Source organism: Dendrobates tinctorius, unplaced genomic scaffold (assembly GCF_039654945.1).
Source record: "Dendrobates tinctorius isolate UK_male_01 unplaced genomic scaffold, ASM3965494v1 ptg000208l, whole genome shotgun sequence".
NCBI classification, from domain to species: domain Eukaryota; kingdom Metazoa; phylum Chordata; class Amphibia; order Anura; family Dendrobatidae; genus Dendrobates; species Dendrobates tinctorius.
The window spans coordinates 6,067,434-6,085,663 of record NW_027361875.1 but is presented as its reverse complement, the minus strand read 5'-3'; the positions used below and the strand labels follow the sequence as shown (position 1 = coordinate 6,085,663).

At 47.1% G+C, this 18,230-nt stretch overlaps 1 protein-coding gene across 2 annotated transcripts in view; it reads right to left on the bottom strand.

Annotated features, from left to right (window-relative positions):
• The window catches only part of ZNF106 (zinc finger protein 106), a 118,024-nt gene that overhangs the window by 15,415 nt on the left and 84,379 nt on the right, over positions 1-18,230 (bottom strand). For both annotated transcript variants that reach the window (XM_073554175.1, XM_073554176.1), the window contains exons 15-18: positions 3,179-3,295; positions 1,297-1,488; positions 917-979; positions 481-600 (exon numbers count right to left, since the gene is read on the bottom strand). In XM_073554175.1, the coding sequence (XP_073410276.1) occupies positions 481-600; positions 917-979; positions 1,297-1,488; positions 3,179-3,295 (492 nt within the window). The remainder of the gene's footprint in view (positions 1-480; positions 601-916; positions 980-1,296; positions 1,489-3,178; positions 3,296-18,230) is intronic.

Sequence of the window (18,230 nt, the reverse complement as noted above, 5' to 3'; positions counted from 1 at the left end):
CCACTGAGAAATCAGTAGGAGGAAAAAAAAAAAATGATAAAAGCCACCTAGAAATGAAAAACAACTAAAACATGTCTGACTGGGCAACAAAAAGTGGGTACTTTGTCCCGTAATGAAGACTATGTAAAAGATTTTATAATGAGTAAAAAAAAAAAATCTTCATTTCTCATTAGCTTCCTTGGGGAACACAGAAACCATGGAATGTCATAAAGCTGTCCCTGGGGTGGGCCTAACAAAAACTTAATTAAGACCCTGATCCATGTCTGCTTCCGAATGACACCAAGCTAAACTGAGGAGGCTTTGGGCTAGCAGGCGAGGTAAAGTCTGCTGGGACGGAACCAACTTTTTTTTGTTAAGATGTACTGTTAGTGTCAGCTTCCAGGGGGCAGACTAACCCCATGGTTCCTATGTCCCTCAATGAAGCGACTGAGAAAAAAAGTCAAAACATTCTAAACCAAAAGAAGAAGAACAAAGTCTTACCTCTAACTCATAAATACGGACAAATTTATCCAAGCTAGCGGTCACCATGACTTTTCCCAAGATGTTAACTACTGTAACAGCATGATTGTGTCCTTTGTAAATTCGCACCAGTTTCCCAGTCTAGAAAGAAAAGTGCATGTAAAAAAGGGTAATAAAGTTCAGACGAAAAGTCTGATGCCTCAAAAGGAGGGATTTGTACCAAACTTTTCTGCATTTACTTTGTGATATTTGTAGCTCATGTGACATCTGAATAAGGAAAAACGAATAACCGCAAAGAGAGGGAAGGAGAAAAGGTAAAATTGAGATGTGGGTTAAGCTCCAAATGTTGGCAAATAAACCATATTACGGAAAAATGGACCTCAAACTAAAATTCATTGTCTGCTCGTAACATAATCACAAGGATAAATGATGGCTTCATTGACTGTTATACACTTACATGAATGTTATGGGCATGGACAGATTGATCGCTTGAGCCACTAAACACCAAGTCGTTGACAACCTGTAAAAGAAAATAAAATTATGTATATTTGCTTAGAAGGTGACCAAACCGTTCACTCCTAAATCTTAGATTTCTTCCAAGTCTTCCTGAGGCTGAACAAGGTAACGAATTAGAATTATTTTGACTATCACCATAACCTCAAATTGACTACTCTGGTGAAAAAAAAAAAGACATCATGAACGCAGGAAACTGTGCTTAGTCTATGCGGGAAAGTGTCATGCTACTACTTTTTCACTAGGTGAATTATGTTTTAGCCATTTCAATAATCACGTTATAGCAATAAAATGAAAATAAAACTCCACTAGCACTCATCTAACCTTCATGCAGAGGACAGTTTTGGTGTGACCCTCTAAAGTGCGAAGCAGGAGACCATTACAGGCGTCCCGAACACTGATTGTACAATCATAAGAACCAACGAGGAGTAATCTTCGGGACCCTTCCTGTGATGTTGCCATGCAGCTGACCGCCCGAGGACCGTGACATTCGAATGAATCGATCTGCTTGTTGTTCTTAAGACAATAAAATGGACAATTCAGGTGTGGTTATAATGTAAAATTATATGAAACAATGACTAGAATTAAACCTTTAGTGTCAGCCAACGCACATGTATGGCGCAGGCACAGAGGCTGAGACCACTCTGTATAGTGCAGGAGCTACATTACACAGCCAGCACGTAAAAGGCCTCCAACATGGCAGAAGTCGGTCCAGAGCCCCTCACCGCATCCCCACCCCATCACAAGTGACCACATAACTGCAGGGTGTGGTGGGTGCCATGGCTGTAAGGTAGGAATCTGTGTCTGCCATGGTATTATTGCTATGGTTGAATTTCATACGAGACTAGTATTTTTACAATACACTGAAATACTATGGTATTGCATTGTACTGTATATACAATGAAGTGATCACAGGTTCAAATTCCCTAGAGAGACTTTTAGATTTTATATCTGTTCATATCTTTTCCCCAAACATAAATTGCAAAATCTAAACAAAAGAATATTTACCATAATTTGCATTGCAGAGTGTAAATTTGCCCAAATAATAATAGTAATAATAATAATAATAATAATAATAATAATAATAATAATAAAATATGAAAATATGTACCAGACACTTAAATCCTAAAATTAGCAATTTATTATTTGCAGCACTTAAAATGAAACAAAAAGCTATCAAAACATCGTATGAGCCTCAAAATGGTATCAATAAAAAAAAGTCAGCTCAGCACGCAAAAAAAAAAAAAAAAAAAAAACAAGTCCCCACACATGTCCATCGATGGAAGAATTAGGCTATGTGCACACGATGCAGTGTTTTTTTCTGTGTGGAATTGCACCAAATCCACAAAGGATACCTAAAGCAAGGTTAATCAATGAGAATCCAGAATTGGTGTGCACATGCTGCGGAAAATTCCATCCTGATTCTCAGTGTTTTATTTTCCGCAGCATGTCAATTCTTTTTGCGGATCTGCAGCGTTTTTTACCCATTGACTTACACTGAGTCACTCAAATCTGCAACAAAAACGCAGGTGTAAAAATGCTGATTTGCTGCGGATTTGGCACAAAAAAATCAGCGGATTTGTAAAATGAAATGATGTCAGAAGGAGGAAGAGTGTGTGTGTGTGGGGGGGGGGGGGGGGGAGAATCTAGAATAGAGCCTATCTTGGTTGAAGCACATCAACAATGGAGGTTGGTCTTGAAAATTACATTTTATTTTACATCAATATATCTATATTGAGCTAAAAATCCGCAAACAAATCAACATACCAATCCATATCAAAAACGCATGAAATCTACACAAAAAACGTGTGGAATTTACACTGCGTTTTCTGCAAAGAGATGCAGAATCTGCGCAAGCAAATCCGCAACGCAATGATCACAGAAAATAACTACACCAGCATTTCTTTTTTACCCAAAATTATACATTTATTTTAACCTCTAATAACACTAACATTATATAAAAAAAATAAGCTTGGTATTGTACTAATACTTGCCTAGAGAATGATGTTGCCAACTCATTGTTACCACACAGTAAATGTCGTAAAAACAAACCCCCCAAAATAGTGTCAGAACTACACTGTTGTAACTATCATTGACAGGGAAGGAATGGTCAATGTTTAGACACGCCCTAAGTGTAATGAATTATTTTATGATGTAAAACCCATTTATAAAATTAAAAAAAAAAAAAAATATTAACTTTACCAACCTTAATGGAGAATGTGACCACACAACCGTTGGCAAGTCCCACATAGAGGATTTTCCATCTCACATGTAGACACAGAACTCGTTCTCCAAGATTTAATGTCTCAATACACTCACGGGACTATGTACAAAAGGAGTTAAAATAATGCATAAGTAAAATCGTGAATATTATGAAGCCACAAAATTCATGATCAGATCTCTTTGGGTCGTCATCATTGTAGACTACATGTCAAATGAACGAAACACAGCTCGGGATAGGAAAGTACCAACGGTGTGCTGAATAGTGATCACATACACCAGAAAAATTAACAATGTTCCACTCCAGAAAGAGAAGTATGAGATGAAGAGATAGCCATCTATGCAGAAGTCTGGTAAACAGAGCCTGCTTCCATTATAAACTTATAAAATACAAGTATGATATGCCGTAACTCTCCAAAGGTAGTACCTCCTTCTAATGAATTAAGATTTTAAAAAATCCCATGAAACAGAGATTTTTGTGTCTACTCACCGTAAAATACTTTTCTCCCAGCCAATCATTGGGAGACACAGGACCATGGGTGTTATGCTGCTGCCACTAGGAGGACATTAAGCAAATACACAAAGAAAATTGGCTCCTCCTCCGCAGTATACACCCTCTGCTGGCTCTATCCTGAACCAGTTTGGTGCTAAAGCAGTAGGAGTTCACAGATAGCCAACAAAGAATTCAACATGTCAAAAATACAAAGGACAACCATAAGCCAACAAGCTAATAGGATGGGTGCTGTGTCCCCCAATGATTGGCTCAGAGAAAAGGATTTAACGGTGAGTACCCACAAAAATCCCTGTTTCTCCTTCACCTCACTGGGGGACACAGGACCATGGGACATCCTAAAGCAGTCCCTGGGTGGGAAACAGCACAAGAGCTGAAACCTTAACTACCCAGCGATTAATCTGGCCTACAGATGCGCTACTGTCGATTGCAAAACTTGTCTGCCAAGGGCAGCATCTGAAAATGCTTAAGAACGAATGTTGTAGTACTTAACTACGCGTGAAGACTGGACTAAGTTTCAGCCAAGCAGATTTGCTGTACTAACGCCTGGTGCCGAAATGCCCAGGAAGCCCCCACTGACCGAATGGATTTTGCCATGAGTCTCTCCGGATAGGCCGAACTCTGACACGGTAAGCTTCGTGAAGTGCAGAGCGGATCTATCTGGCTATTTGTACCTTTTTAAGCAGGTAGGCGTTTTCTATGTCGCTCTGGAAACACAAAGAAGGAATCCGATTTGCGGAAAGGCGCTGTTCTGGAAATGTATTTTCTAAGTACTGTCACCAAATCCAAATGAGAAACTGGGTCTGAGCAGAAAAAGTAAATTAATGTGCATGCAAAATGTAATTGCATATGAACACATGACCTTTACACAGAGAAAACCAAACACAAAACAAATATCCTGGAATAATAAAGTAAAAAAAATATATTCCAAAAATTGCATGAAGGTAGTAATAATAAGGGTATTTAGTTAACATAAAATCCAAAGTGCGGAGAGCCTTCTCATTACGATGACCCAGAGCTGAGCAGAACGAGGGCAAGACTATGTCTTCATTTCATACAGATGAAAAGAAGAAACAACCTTAGACAAGCAGGCCGGAAACGTCCTTAGCACCACCTTGTCCTGGTGAAAGGCCAGAAATGGAGGTTTGCAAGACAAAGCCGCCAATTCCGATACCCGCCTGCTGGATGTTACTGCCACGAGAAAGGCAACTTCCCAAGAAAGAAGGGTGAGTGATACGTCCTGCAGGAGTTTGAAGGGGGCAACTTGTAAGGCACCTGAGACCAGATTAAGATCCCAAGACTCCGAAGGCATCTTGTAGGGAGGAACAAGGTGCGGCACTCCCTGTATGAAGGTCTTAACCTGAGATTTGGAAGGTATTTTTTGCTGGAACCGGATGGAAAGCATTTGAGACAAGACAGTGCCAGACTTGAATCGAATCATGCTTGGAGAAACTCTAACGTGGACAAAATAAACAAGTGGGGAACATCCGTGGTTGTTTTTTTTTTTTTTTTTTTTTACATCAAGAGAAAAAAAGGGGTCTTCCCAAATATGATGGTAAATATGCCTGAAGGTAAATTTCCGGGCGATGATGATGATGGTGGATGCTACTTGTCGTGAGCAACCGGCCTGGGCTAGGATCCAGGATTCAATGTCCAGGCCGTTAAGCTCAGCACTCTCGAGTCCTGGCGGTAAATGGGGCCCTGAGAGAGGAGGTCTGGGCGGTCCGGTAACAGCCAGGGAACACCGGCGACTAGTTGCACTAGTTCCGTGCACCACACTCAGCGTGGCCAGTCTGGTATGGCGAGAATCACCAGGATACTCTCCGCCTAGATCTTTTGAATGACGCTTGGGATAAGCAGAAGCGGCTGAAAAACATAAGGGAGGCGAAGGTGATGGCACTGAAGCACCAGAGCACCAGAGATCGAGCAACGAATACCGGAACTTCGGCGTTTAGCCTGAAGGTCATGAGATCCACATCCGAAGTTCCCCAGCGCTGACAAATGTGCTGAAAAAAACTTCCGGATGAAGGGACCACTCTCCCGAGGCCAGACCTTGATGGCTGAGAGAATTTGCCGCCCAATTCTCTACTTCTGGGATATGAACTGCCGAAAAGGCTGAATGGTGAGTCTTGACCCACCGCAGAATGTATAGTACTTCGAGCATCACTCTTCTGCTCCATGCCCCCCCCTTGCCTTTAATGTACGCCCCCGCCGTGGCGTTGTTCGACTGGATCCGAATGGGACGGCCTGCCAAAAGTCGATGGAAGCAATGAAGGGCCATCCTGATTGCCCGAATGTTGAGGATATTGATCGGGAGATGCGATTCCTGAGTGGACCAGCGTCCCTGGGCAGTGTGGGAGAAAAAAAAACGCACCCCAACCAGTGGACCGGAAGAAACAATATTCCTTGACCCAGTGAGGATGTTGACGTCCACCGCCTGAGAGACCACTTAACCCGGAGGAACAGGTGAAAACGGCGGTCCAGGGGGGCTGGATTCACATCCCAAGCCGATGGCAATGCCTCAGTAGAGGACGGAGATGAAGTTGGCTAAATGGTACTGCCTCAATCGACGCCAGTTTCCATAGGACCTGCATAGTGAATCGCAGGGAATGGTGGGTAGCGGCCGGGCTCTGCGTCGAGATTTATCCTGGAGGGAGAATTACCAACCCTTGGGGAAGAATATATGATCCGTGTCGGGATCTTTCCTGGAGGGAGAATTACCATCCCTTGGGGAAGAATACATGACTGGGGAAGAGTCCGTGATCAACCCCAAACAGGACATTTGCTGGGATGGGACCGAAAGAGGATTTTTTGGTACTTACCACAAAATCTCTTTCTTGGGAGCTTTCATTGGAAGGACACAGGTTACCATTGGCGTATGCTGCTGTCACTAGGAGGCGGACACTATGCAAATAAGAAAAAAAATAGCTCCTCTTCGGCAGTATAAACCTGCCAACAGGCACAAAGCAATCCAGTTGGTGCTAAAGCAGTAGGAGCAAGTATAACAAAAAGCTATGTACCAACCTCAAACAACGGCAACTTGGCCAACACAGTACAACATTAAGGGAGGGTGTTGAGTCCCCCAATGAAGGCTCCAAGATTTTACGGTAAGTACCAAAAATCCCTCTTTCTTTCTCGCTTCATTGGGGGACACAGGTTACCATGAGATGTCCAAAAGCAGTCCCAAGGGTGGGAAAGAAATGCTGAGAGAAGGGTACTTAAGTCGGCCGGTGGGAGTCCGCCGCCTGCAGAATCTTCCTACCCAAGCCTGCGTCAGCAGAGGCGTGAGTATCTACCTTGTAAAATCTCACAAAAGTATGGAGGACGACCAGGTAGAAGCCTTGCAAACTTGCAAGGCCGAAGCCTGCTGACGAACGGCCCAGGAAGCTCCCACAAGCCGGGTAGAGTGAGCCCTCACCCCCCGGAGGAGGCTGTTTGTCCAGGACGCGTTATGCCTCCATAACCGCTGAACGAATCCAACGAGCAATGGTGGATTTGGAGGTTGGAAACCCTGTCCAACGACCTTCAGAGACAACAAACAGGGAATCGGACTGACGGAAGGAAGCAGTCCTAGCAAGGTAGACTCGAATTGCCTTGACCAAGTCCAACTTGTGGAGGGATCTCTCCAAGGGATGAGTTGGAGAGGGACACAGAGAGGGGAGGACTATGTTCTCATTGATGTGAAAGGCAGAGACTACCTTTGGCAGAAAGGCAGGAACCGGTCTGAGAACTACCTTATCCTGGTGCAAAACTAGGAAAGGAGAACGGCAGGACAATGCTGCCAACTCTGAGATCCTCCTAACAGGTGATGGCGACCAGGAAGGCCACCTTCCACGAGGGGAGGGAAAAAGAAATATCCTGAATCGGCTGAAAAGGCGCACGCTGGAGGGCGCTCAAAACAAGATTTAGATCCCACGGATCGACCGGAGACTGGTAAGGAAGAGCTATGTGAGCGACGCCCTGAAGAAAAGTTTTCACCTGGGGAAGAGAAGCCAGATCCCTTTGGAAGATGATAGCCAGAGCAGACACCTGACCTTTTAAGGTACTGAGGGAAAGGTCGGAATCGAGACCCATCTGTAGAAAACCAAGAACAGAGGGAAGAGAAAAGGTCATAGGAAACAAACTGTTAACCTCACACCACCGAAAGAAGGCTTTCCAACATCTGTGATAGATGCGTGATGATGCTGGTTTCCTTGCCTTAATCATGGTCTGGATGACCTTGTGGGAAAAACCTGCGTCCCTCAGGACTGCGGCCTCAACAGCCATGCCATTAAATTCAGAGACCGAAAATTTGGGTGGGAGAGGGGCCCTTGTGATAGAAGGTCTGGACAGTCTGGAAGCCTCCAGGGAACGTCCGAGAGCATGCTCACTAGCTCCGCATACCAGGCCCTCAGTGGCCAATCTGGAGCTACTAAGAGAACGGGGACCCCCTCTGCCTTTATCTTTTTCACGACTCTTGGAATCAGAGGAAGAGGTGGGAACAGATAAGGCATGCGAAACTGGGACCACGGGATCACAAGTGCGTCGCAACTGACAGCCATCGGATCCAGAGACCTGGTACGTACTGGGGAACCTTGCGGTTTGTTCGAGACGCCATGAGGTCGACATCTGGAACGCCCCACCTCAGGCAAATTTGGTGGAAGACTGTGGGTTTGAGAGCCCCTGACGGCTCAGGAAATCGGCCTACCAGTTGTCCACCCCGGAATATGAATGGCTGATATGGCGGGAACATTGCTTTCTGCCCAAAGCAGAATATTTGCCACCTCCAGCATGATCTGCTTGCTGCGAGTTCCGACTTGGTGATTTATGTAAGCCACGGCCGTGGCGCTGTCCGACTGGATGCGGACCGGCTTGCCTGCGAGGATGGACTGCCAGGGGATGAGGGTAAGAAGGATTGCCCTGATCTCCAAGAGATTGATTGGGAGGAGAGTCTCCTGAGCATCCCAGCGGCACTGCGCTGTGAGGTGGAGGAAAACCGCTCCCCAACCCAGGAGCCTGGCATTACATAGTAACATAGTTTTGAAGGCTGAAGGAAGACCTTATGTCCATCTAGTTCAGCCTATTTTTAGTGCAGCTGTTCTGCATTGTTGATCCTGGGGAAGGCAAAAAACCCACAGAGTAGAAGCCAATTTTCTCCATAGGGAAAAAATTCCTTCCCCTAAGCTGGGTCAATCATCTACCTATAATATTATGTTATTCGTAACCTTCTATACTGTTACTCACAAGAAAAGCATCCATTCATTTCTTAAATTCATTCAGTGAGTTGGCCATCACCACTTCCTCAGGAAGAGAATTCCAGAGCCTCACTGCTCTTACCGTGAAGAACCCTCTTCTATGCTGGTGTAGAAATTGTCTTTCCTCCAAACGAAGAGAATTCCCCCTTGTTCTTGTCACAGTCCTTGGTACAAACAGTTCATTGGAGAGATCTATGTATTGCCCTCTGATATACTTGTACATATATATTAGGTCTTCCCTAAGTCTTCTCTTTTCTAGAGTAAATAGACCTAATTTTGATAACCTTTCTGGGTATTGTAGTGAACCAACTCCATTTATCATTTTAGTAGCCCGCCTTTGAACCCTTTCAAGTTCAGTAATGTCTTTCTTGAGCACCGGCGTCCAAAATTGCACACAATACTCCAAGTGTGGTCTGACGAGTGATTTGTACAGAGGGATAATTATGTTTTCATCTCGTGTCCCCAGACCCCTTCTAATGCATCCCATGACCCTATTTGCTTTGGTGGCAGCTGCCTGACACTGGGCACTCCAATTTAGCTTCTAATTGACTAAGATGCCTAAGTCTTTTTCCATGTCTGATTTCCCCAGCAGTTTCCCATTTAGTAAGTAATTATAGCATCAGTTTTTCCTTCCCATGTGCATAACCTTACACTTATCTGTGTTAAACCTCATTTGCCATTTTTCAGCCCAACTCTCCAATTTACTCAAATCTGTCTGTAGTTACAAACCACATTGGTGGTGATGACTCGCCACCGAAGAGGAGAGAAGGATCTCCCGCGTAGGACCGAGGTGGAAAGCGTCCACCAGGTTAGGGATTGCCTCACCTTTAGAGGCAGAATCACCGGTTGGTCTTGTGAGACCGTTGTCCCAGGCAGACAGGAGGACCAGCTGTAGAGGGCGGGAGTGAAGCTGGGCATACGGCACTGCTTCCATGGAGGCAATCATCTTCCCCAGGATTCTCATGCAGAGCCGAAGGGGAAGAGGGACCGGGCACTTTAGGGCTTTGATCACCTGTCGGAGGGACGAGAACTTCTCCTTTGGAAGTAATACTCGAGCTTGGATGGTGTCGAATTCCATGCCCAGGAATTCAAGACGCCGAGTTGGGATGAGGGTCGACTTCTCTGTTGATTATCCAGCCGAGACGGCGCAGCGTGTCCAGAGTTATCTTGAGGCTGTGATTGCAATCTCGGCGAGATGGGCCCTTGACCAGGAGATCGTCGAGATAAGGGATTATAAGAATCCCTTTTGAACAAAGGGTGACCATGACCGCCATGATCTTTGTGAAGACACTGGGGGCGGACACCAGACCGAATAGGAGAGCCGTGAACTGGTAATGGTACTCCTGTATGGCAAACTGAAGGAAACTCTGATGCTGCACACAAACAGGAACATGCAGATAAGCATTCAGAATGTCCACAGTGTCCACAGAGCAAAGAATCCCCTGGCTCCATAGAGGAGATCACTGAGCGCAAAGACTCCAATCGAAAGTGGCAAACCCGAAGGTGGCGATTCAACTTCTTGAGGTCCAAGATAGGACGAAGGGAACTATCCTTTTTTGGGACTACGAACAAGTTTGACTAGATTCCGGAAAACCGTTCGTGCCAAGGAATGGGTACAATTACTCCTTTCTGTTGAAGGGGCGTCTTGGCCTGGATTGGGACAGAGAAGTGCTTCTGCCTCTGGTGGCATCCGAAATGATCTGGTCCAGCTTGACCCCAAAGAGCCTGGAGCCGTGGAACGGTAGGCCAGTGAGAGATTTTTTGGATGCTGGATCTGCGTTCGATGCCTTCAACCAAAGGATGCGGCGAATAGCAATAATGTCGCTGTTTGCTCTTGCTGAGCAAGCATCAGCATCCAGGGAGGCATTCAAAAGGTATTTACCCGCATGGGCAATTTGGTCTGCTAAATCTGCTAGCTCCTGTGTGGGAGCTGCTGCCACAATGCCTCGGTGAAGTATCTAGGCCCTGGCCGATATGGCTTTCGCCACCCATTTGGAGGCAAAATTTGAGCAGAAAGAAGCTCCTGACGCCTCAAAGGCTGATTTGGTTAAGGACAGTCTGTCCGTAGCGTCTTTGAGAGACGCAGTATCGGGAATAGACAGGACTGTGTGTGATGCTAAGCGTGAGACCGGCGGGTCCACCTTAGGAGATTCATACCATTTGCTGACAAGGTCTGAACTAAATGGGTATAGGATGTCTAGTCGTTTTCTTCCCAGGAAGCGTTTGCCGGCATGTTCCCAGTGTCTAGAGGTAGTGGTCTCAAACTCCTTGTGATTGGGAAAAAGTCTGGAGGGTCGTTTTACCTGTTTGAATGAAACGGATTTGTTCTGAGCAGTCGCATCTTCCTCTTTTATTTCGAGGGTTTGAACGATAGCCGAAATAAGTCTATCTACCATGTCCTGCGTTCCAGAGGTCTGATCTGCATCCGAGTCAGACTCAGAGAGAGGCTACATCTGACCCGACGTCCGCCTCCGAGAAGGGGGAACGGGCAGAGAGGGGCTCACTTCGTGCTGTTGAATCTGAAGAGGAGCTAGACAGAGTCTGCTTCCTAGCCCTTCCTCCTGATCTGTCCCTGTGAAGGTCGCGGTCAGGTACGTGCGAATCACCATGTGAGGTGTTCGGAGCACTGGTGGCGGCAGTAAGATGCGGCATACGTTCCAGGACCTGTACCAGGGACTGTGATATTTTGATCAGGTCTGAAACCGACTGAGACACGGCAACAGTCAGACCTGAGACCGACTGGGACATAGCAACAGCCCACTCCGGCGGGGGGGTGCTCTCATCCCGGGCGTTAGAGTTCGCCTGAGGGGCAGACATGGTGGAAGGACTGCAGGATGGACAGAAGGGAGATGGCTGGCCTGAAGCCCACTTTCTCTTACAGCGGGCACAAGCGTAGTGAATTACCATAGGAATATAGCCAGAGGCCCCTGAAGGGTTGGGCATAGGTAGAGCATATGTGGGAAAAAAAAAAAAAAAAAGCTGCAGCAGGATGCTATGGAGGCGATACTGCAGCGGGGAGCTAACAAAGTGGCAAGGGGTGGGAAATGCAGAGCCTACCAGACATCCAGCGATGCAGCAGCAGTAGCGCAGGTAGCCGTGTCTCCCGCCGGATCCTTGAGGACGCTGTAGGAGCACAGGAAGCTGTGACCCCCGTGAGGTAAAGACGCTGCAGGAGCACGCTGGAAGATGGATGCTGCCCTGTGACCACGAGATGCGCTGAGGAGAGCGGTGGGCGGGGTTATCGATCAGAGGAGTGAGGGAAGTCAGGGACTCCCAGTCATTGTCCTGTTAGGCCGGGCGCTGAAAAGGGGGCGTGCCTGGCCGAAGAAAAAGAGAGTAGGGAAACGATAGGCTGGCCTGCTTATGGGGGCGTGACCAGCCTGTTATGTGCCCAACACGTGTGTCAGGACCGACCTGCAGGCAAGGGGGGGGGGGGGGGCCGGCGCCGGAAAAAAGTGAAAGTGTTGCGCCAATTGGTTGTGGCTGTCGGGAGCGTGACCGGGACTGATGATGTGCAGGGGAGAATTGTCACGCTGGGCTGGGGCGTGTGCGGCAAGGAGCGGAGCCCGCTGACAGGATGGAAACTGGAGGGGGTGTGGCCTAATGAAAACAGCCTGGTGAGGAAGACGGCTATAAAATGTCGGACGGCGCGCACTGCCTAAGAAAAATGGCGTAAATTTTGAAATCTGGTCCCGGGTAGAATGAGAGAACAGGAGCTGCAGGGGCCTATACCAGTGAGCGCTGCTGCGGAGGGCAGGGGATGGGGTGGGCCATACTACCTGCTTTTGAATCCGGCTCCTCTTTATAGATGAGAATAACATCAGGAGCCCTCGGGAGGGAGAGGGTCCTGGGAGAGAAGATCCTCCTTCTCGAAGTCTCAAGACGGTGCAAAAGACGGCGTCAACCCCTTACGGACAAAGGGGAGGCCACCACGTCTTCCTCTCAGCCCTCTCGGAGGAGAGGGGTGAGGACAGGAAAGGCGAGGACTGCCACCAAGAGTCACCCTGAAACACCCCAAAGGGCGACAGGGGACAAAGTCCTGCCTGCTGGTCCGTGAGTGGGCGATGTGGGTGATAACACACTGCTCTCGGTCGCATAATTGTGGGAAAACAGGGTGAGAAATCTGCACCCTGTTACCCGAAGAACTGTATCTGAAAAACAAAGGGGAAAAGATAAACACACAGAAAACCTGTAAAGGAAAAAACACTGCGGACCTGGTATTAGATCCAGATCCGCCTCCTACAGACACTAAGCAAAAACTGGATTGCTTTGTGCCTGTCGGTAGGTGTATACTGCCAAATAGGAGCTATTTTTATCTTATTTGCATAGTGTCCGCCTCCTAGCGACAGCAGCATACACTCATGGTAACCTGTGTCCCCCAATGAAGCGAGAAAGAAAAGCACTAGTCTAAGTTCACTAGCCAACCCTGAAGAGAGAGAGAGAGAGAGAGAGTGTGTGAGAGTGAGTGTGTCCACCGTGACACTGACACCTTCCGCATAGGCCTGCAGAGAAAATCCCTTGATGAGAAGGTCGTCTTGGTAGGGTAGAATCACCACGCCTTGAGAGTGCAGAGTGGACATGACAGCAGCCATGACCTTGGGGCAGTGTTGAGAAAGGGCAAGGCCGTGAACCGAAAATGGTGGAAGAGGTAAAATAATAACGTTGGGATCTGAAGCCAGACCCTAGTGGCTCCTACAGACACTAAGCAAGAACTGGTTCAGGATAGAGCCAGTAGAGTGTGTATACTGCAGAGGAGCCAATTTTCTTTGTGTCCTCCTAGTGGCAGCAGCATAACCACCATGGTTCTGTGTCCCCCAATGAGGCAAAGGAGAAACATGGGTATTACATACCTGGTAATGTGTTTTTTTCATGAGACATGACGGCAACACGAGAGAGGGAATCCGCCCAACAAGGACAGGAAATCGTCAAGATAGAAGGGGCGGCTCCTCTCTCCGCATCAGTTGTTTTACAAAGCAATAGAGGTACTCCGCAGGTTAGTGTACATATAAATAATACATGCTTTACAATACTAAACTTCCAACACCCAAGGGAGTGTATAATGCTAATAATGCACCCAGCTAATGATGTGACCAATAGGGAGGGAATATAAGGGAGCAGTCATGTTTCATGAATAAACACATTACCAGGTATGTAATACACGTGTTTTTACATCATACATAACAGCACCACGAGAGTTACAGAGATTAGTATTCTCTTAGGGAGGGATCACTGCTTGTAACACTCTTCGCCCGAATGTGAGATCAGAGGTAGCAGAAAGGTCTAACCTATAAAGCTTGAAAAAGGTAGACGGAGAGTACCAAGTGGCCGCCTTACAGATTTGGTCGATGGAGGCGTCTGCTCTCTCCGCCCAGGACGTCACCATGGCCCTCGTGGAGTGGGCTTTTAGACCCTCTGGAACAGCCCTGCCTGCACTACTATATGCTAGCATAATGGCCTCTCTCACCCATCTAGCTATAGTTTGTTTAGAGGCTCTGAGGCCCTTCCTTGCCCCCTGGTATGAGACAAATAAGGCCCTCTGTTTTCTCCAGGGTCTTATTACCTCTACATATTGCAGGATACATCTTCTAATGTCTTGGCAATGAAGCCTCACCTCCTTCTGGTTACTAGGGTTAGGACAAAAGGATGGTAAGACTATCTCCTGAGCTCTATGATATTCTGATAGCACTTTGGGAAGGTTTGCTGGATCTAATTTTAACACAACTCTATCGTCCATGACCCGAGTGTAGGGAAGGTCTGGTGATGCGTGTAAGTCCCCAACCCTACGGGCTGATGTGAGTGCCACTAATAAGGCTGTTTTTAGTGTTAGAACCTTATCTGATGTTGTGTCTAGTGGTTCAAACAGACTCTCTGTCAGAGATGATAGAACTAAATTTAGATCCCAAGGAGGAGGAGTAGGGGACAGGACAGAGTCAGCTCTAGTACAGGCTCGGATAAACCTCGCCACCCACCTAATGTTTGCCAGGTCACAATTAAATAAGGCTGCCAGGGCTGAGATGTGTACTTTGAGGGTACTGACAGCTAACCCCAACTCTAAACCTTTCTGCAGAAACTCCAGTACTGCCAGTATCGGGACTTCCCCTTCCCGTACTGGACCTGAGGTAGATAAGAATTTTTTCCATATCCTCCGATAAATTTTTGTAGTCACTGGTTTTCTGCTACTGAGTCAGGTGGATATTAACTCTATTGAGAATCCCTTTTTTTCTAGTAGTGACCTTTCAAATTTCAGGCCGTCAAATGCAGCCCGGACTTCTGAGGGTGATTGAAGGGACCCTGCACTAGAAGGTCGTGGTCCTCTGGGAGTACCCATGGGTCCGTCACTGACATCACTCTCAGCCAGTAGAACAATGGTCTTTTCGGCCAAAAGGGAGCTATCATAATCACCCTGGCTCTGTCCTCCCTGATCTTCCTCAGAACCGCTGGCATGAGGCATATTGGAGGGAAGGTGTACAGGAGACCCGACGTCCACTTTATCCTGAAGGCGTCTACTGCCAACGGTCTTGTCTGGTGGACTTAGGTAGCAGAATTTCTGAACCTTCCTGTTGGCTTTTGAGGCGAAGAAATCTATTCTGGGTTTCCCCCATATGTGCACTATCCGTTGAAAAATGGACTCGATTTAGGCACCATTCTCCTTGCCTCAAGAGGTTCCTGCTCAAAAAGTCTGCCTTCAGGTTGCCCACGCCTCGAATATGCAGGGCCGATAATGAGAGGAACTGGAGTTCCGCCAGACTCATGATCCTTTTTGCTATTTGCAACAAGGACTGAGAACGGGTGCCCCGTTGGTGGTTTACATATGCAACCGTTGTTCGGTTGTCTGATAGGACTCTCACATGATGTCCTCTTAAGTGTGTCAACAATCCTTTTTAGTGCCCTTTCGATCGCTAGCAGTTCCCAATCGTTTGAGGATAGATTTCTTTCTTCCTGGGCCCAGGGATCCTGGAGCCATAGTGTGTCTAGGTGGGCTCCCCACCCCCAAGCACTGGCGTACGTTGTGACCGCTTTGGAGGCTGTGTATGTCCAGGGTACTCCTCTCGGAGAGGACTCTATCTGTAACCACCACCTGAGTGACTGGAGTACAGGGTCCGGGAGGGTAAGCTTCTGCTCTGTCCCTGAAGCCTCAGGTCGTTTTGTAGTACACACCACTGAAGTTCTCTTGTGTGGAACTGGGCCCATTTCACTGCCGGTATGCATGAGGTTAGGGACCCCAACACTGACATGGCCCTTCTCAGAGTCATTTCTGTTTTGTTTTTTTTTAATGTCACGATTAAATTTTTGATCTTTTCTTCATTCTCCTCTGGGAGGCGACACTCCTGCACCACCGAGTCCACTGTTAAACTCAAGAAATTTTGGATCATTGCTGGTTCCAGTTTGGATTTTTTGAGGTTTAGCTGCCAACCCAGCACCTGTAGTGTCTCCATCACTATTTTGACTTGTTCTTGACAGTGAGAGAGATTTCTTCCCACTATCAAGAAGTCATCCAGATATGGCATCACCAGAGTATCTTTTTCCTGAGATGTGTTGTGACCTCTGCAATCAATTTTGTGAACACTCGGGGGGCTATCGCTACCCCAAAGAGCAGAGCCGTGTACTGAAAGTGACGCCACTGAGACCTCATCTGGACTGCCACCCTGAGGTATTTGCGATCTTGTTGTCTGATCCGGACGTGGTAATAAGCATCTTGGAGGTCCAGGACTGCCATATAGCACCGAGGAAAGAGGAGCTTCACTGCCGATCTTATTGTTTCCATTTTGAATGAAGGGATTATCAGATATTTGTTGAGGCCTTTCAGATTTATAATTGTCCTCCAAGAATTGCCTGGTTTCTTTATAATGGGGGGGGTAAAAACCTTCCTTTCCTCTTCTGGAACATGTTTGTCTAGGAGTGAGATTACTTCCACCTCCAGACGTTCTTGTTTTTCTTGGGAGTGAGATTACTTCCACCTCCAGACGTTCTTGTTTTTCTTGAGAGGACTGTACTGGAGTCTGCATGCATCTTCGTGGCGGCCAGTGGTGGAACCTTATCTCTAGACCTGACCCCACAATTTGTCGGATCCAGGCGCTGGATGAGATCCTCTCCCAGGCTGGGAGGAAGTGAGAGAGCCTTCCCCCCACCTGAGAAGGACCGTCACTGGGAGGGTTTTTTGGTGTCTTTGGAGGGCTTGCCGAAGTAGAAACCTCTCCCTCCTCTGGATCGCTTGTCAGAGTTATTTCTGTCTCGATCCCTGTAATGCTGTCTCCTGAATTTTCGGTCCTTCTGAAAAGAGCGCCGAAAGGCCCAAAATGGCTGTTTTGGGAAATTCTTTTTGTCGCCGGCTTTCTCCAACACGTCATCCAGTGCCCGTCCAAACAGGAAATTTCCCTCACACGGCAGAGAGCAGAGCTTCATCTTTGCCTGTGTATCCCCCGGCCAGCATTTGAGCCAAACTGCAAGGCATCCCACATTAGTTAATGCTGCTGATTTTGCTGCTAGCCTGGCTGAATCTGCTGAAGCCTCAGCAAGAAAGACTGCCGCTGCTCTGATGGCAGGTATTGCTTCTAAAATAGACTCCCTGGGGACTCCTTGCTCTAGCTGATCCTCCAGGTTATCAACGCATATTTTTAGGGATCTAGCCACACAAGTGGCCGCGATGGCGGGTCTTATTGCCCCAGCCGAGGCCTCCCAAGCTGTTTTAAGACAATTATCTGTCTTTCTGTCCAGAGGTTCTTTTAGGGAACCTAAATCCTCAAAGGGTAGGGAGGATTTTCTGGCGACTTTTGAGATCCCTACATCAATCTTTGGAGCTCTATCCCAGGATGAGGATGCCTCTTCATCAAAGGGGTACCTCCTTTTCAGGGAATTGATTATCTGGGACTTTTTCTCTGGTTTTTCCCATTCCCTCTTTATGAGTCCTTCCAGCTGTTCATTAATAGGGATGGCTCTACGCTTCTTCTTTAGCAACCCGCTAAACATGAGTTCCTGAGCCGTCTTTTTTGCCCGCTCATCTACCAGCCCCATAGTAGATCGGATTGCTTGTATAAGCTTATCTGTAGCTTCCACTGGGAATGCGTCTTCCTCATCCGAACTACTATCCGAATAACGGGATTTATCTGAGTCCTCCTCTGATCCTGTGGAGTCCTCCTGAGAGACTACTGAGGGGCTGGATCGATCTCTTGCTTTGCTATCCGTATCTGCTGATTGTAAAGCCCTCACTGATTTACAGACCTCCGACAATCAGGGCCGCTACTGTTTTATTGATACAATCCCGGCACAATTTCTTATTACATGATGCTCCTAAG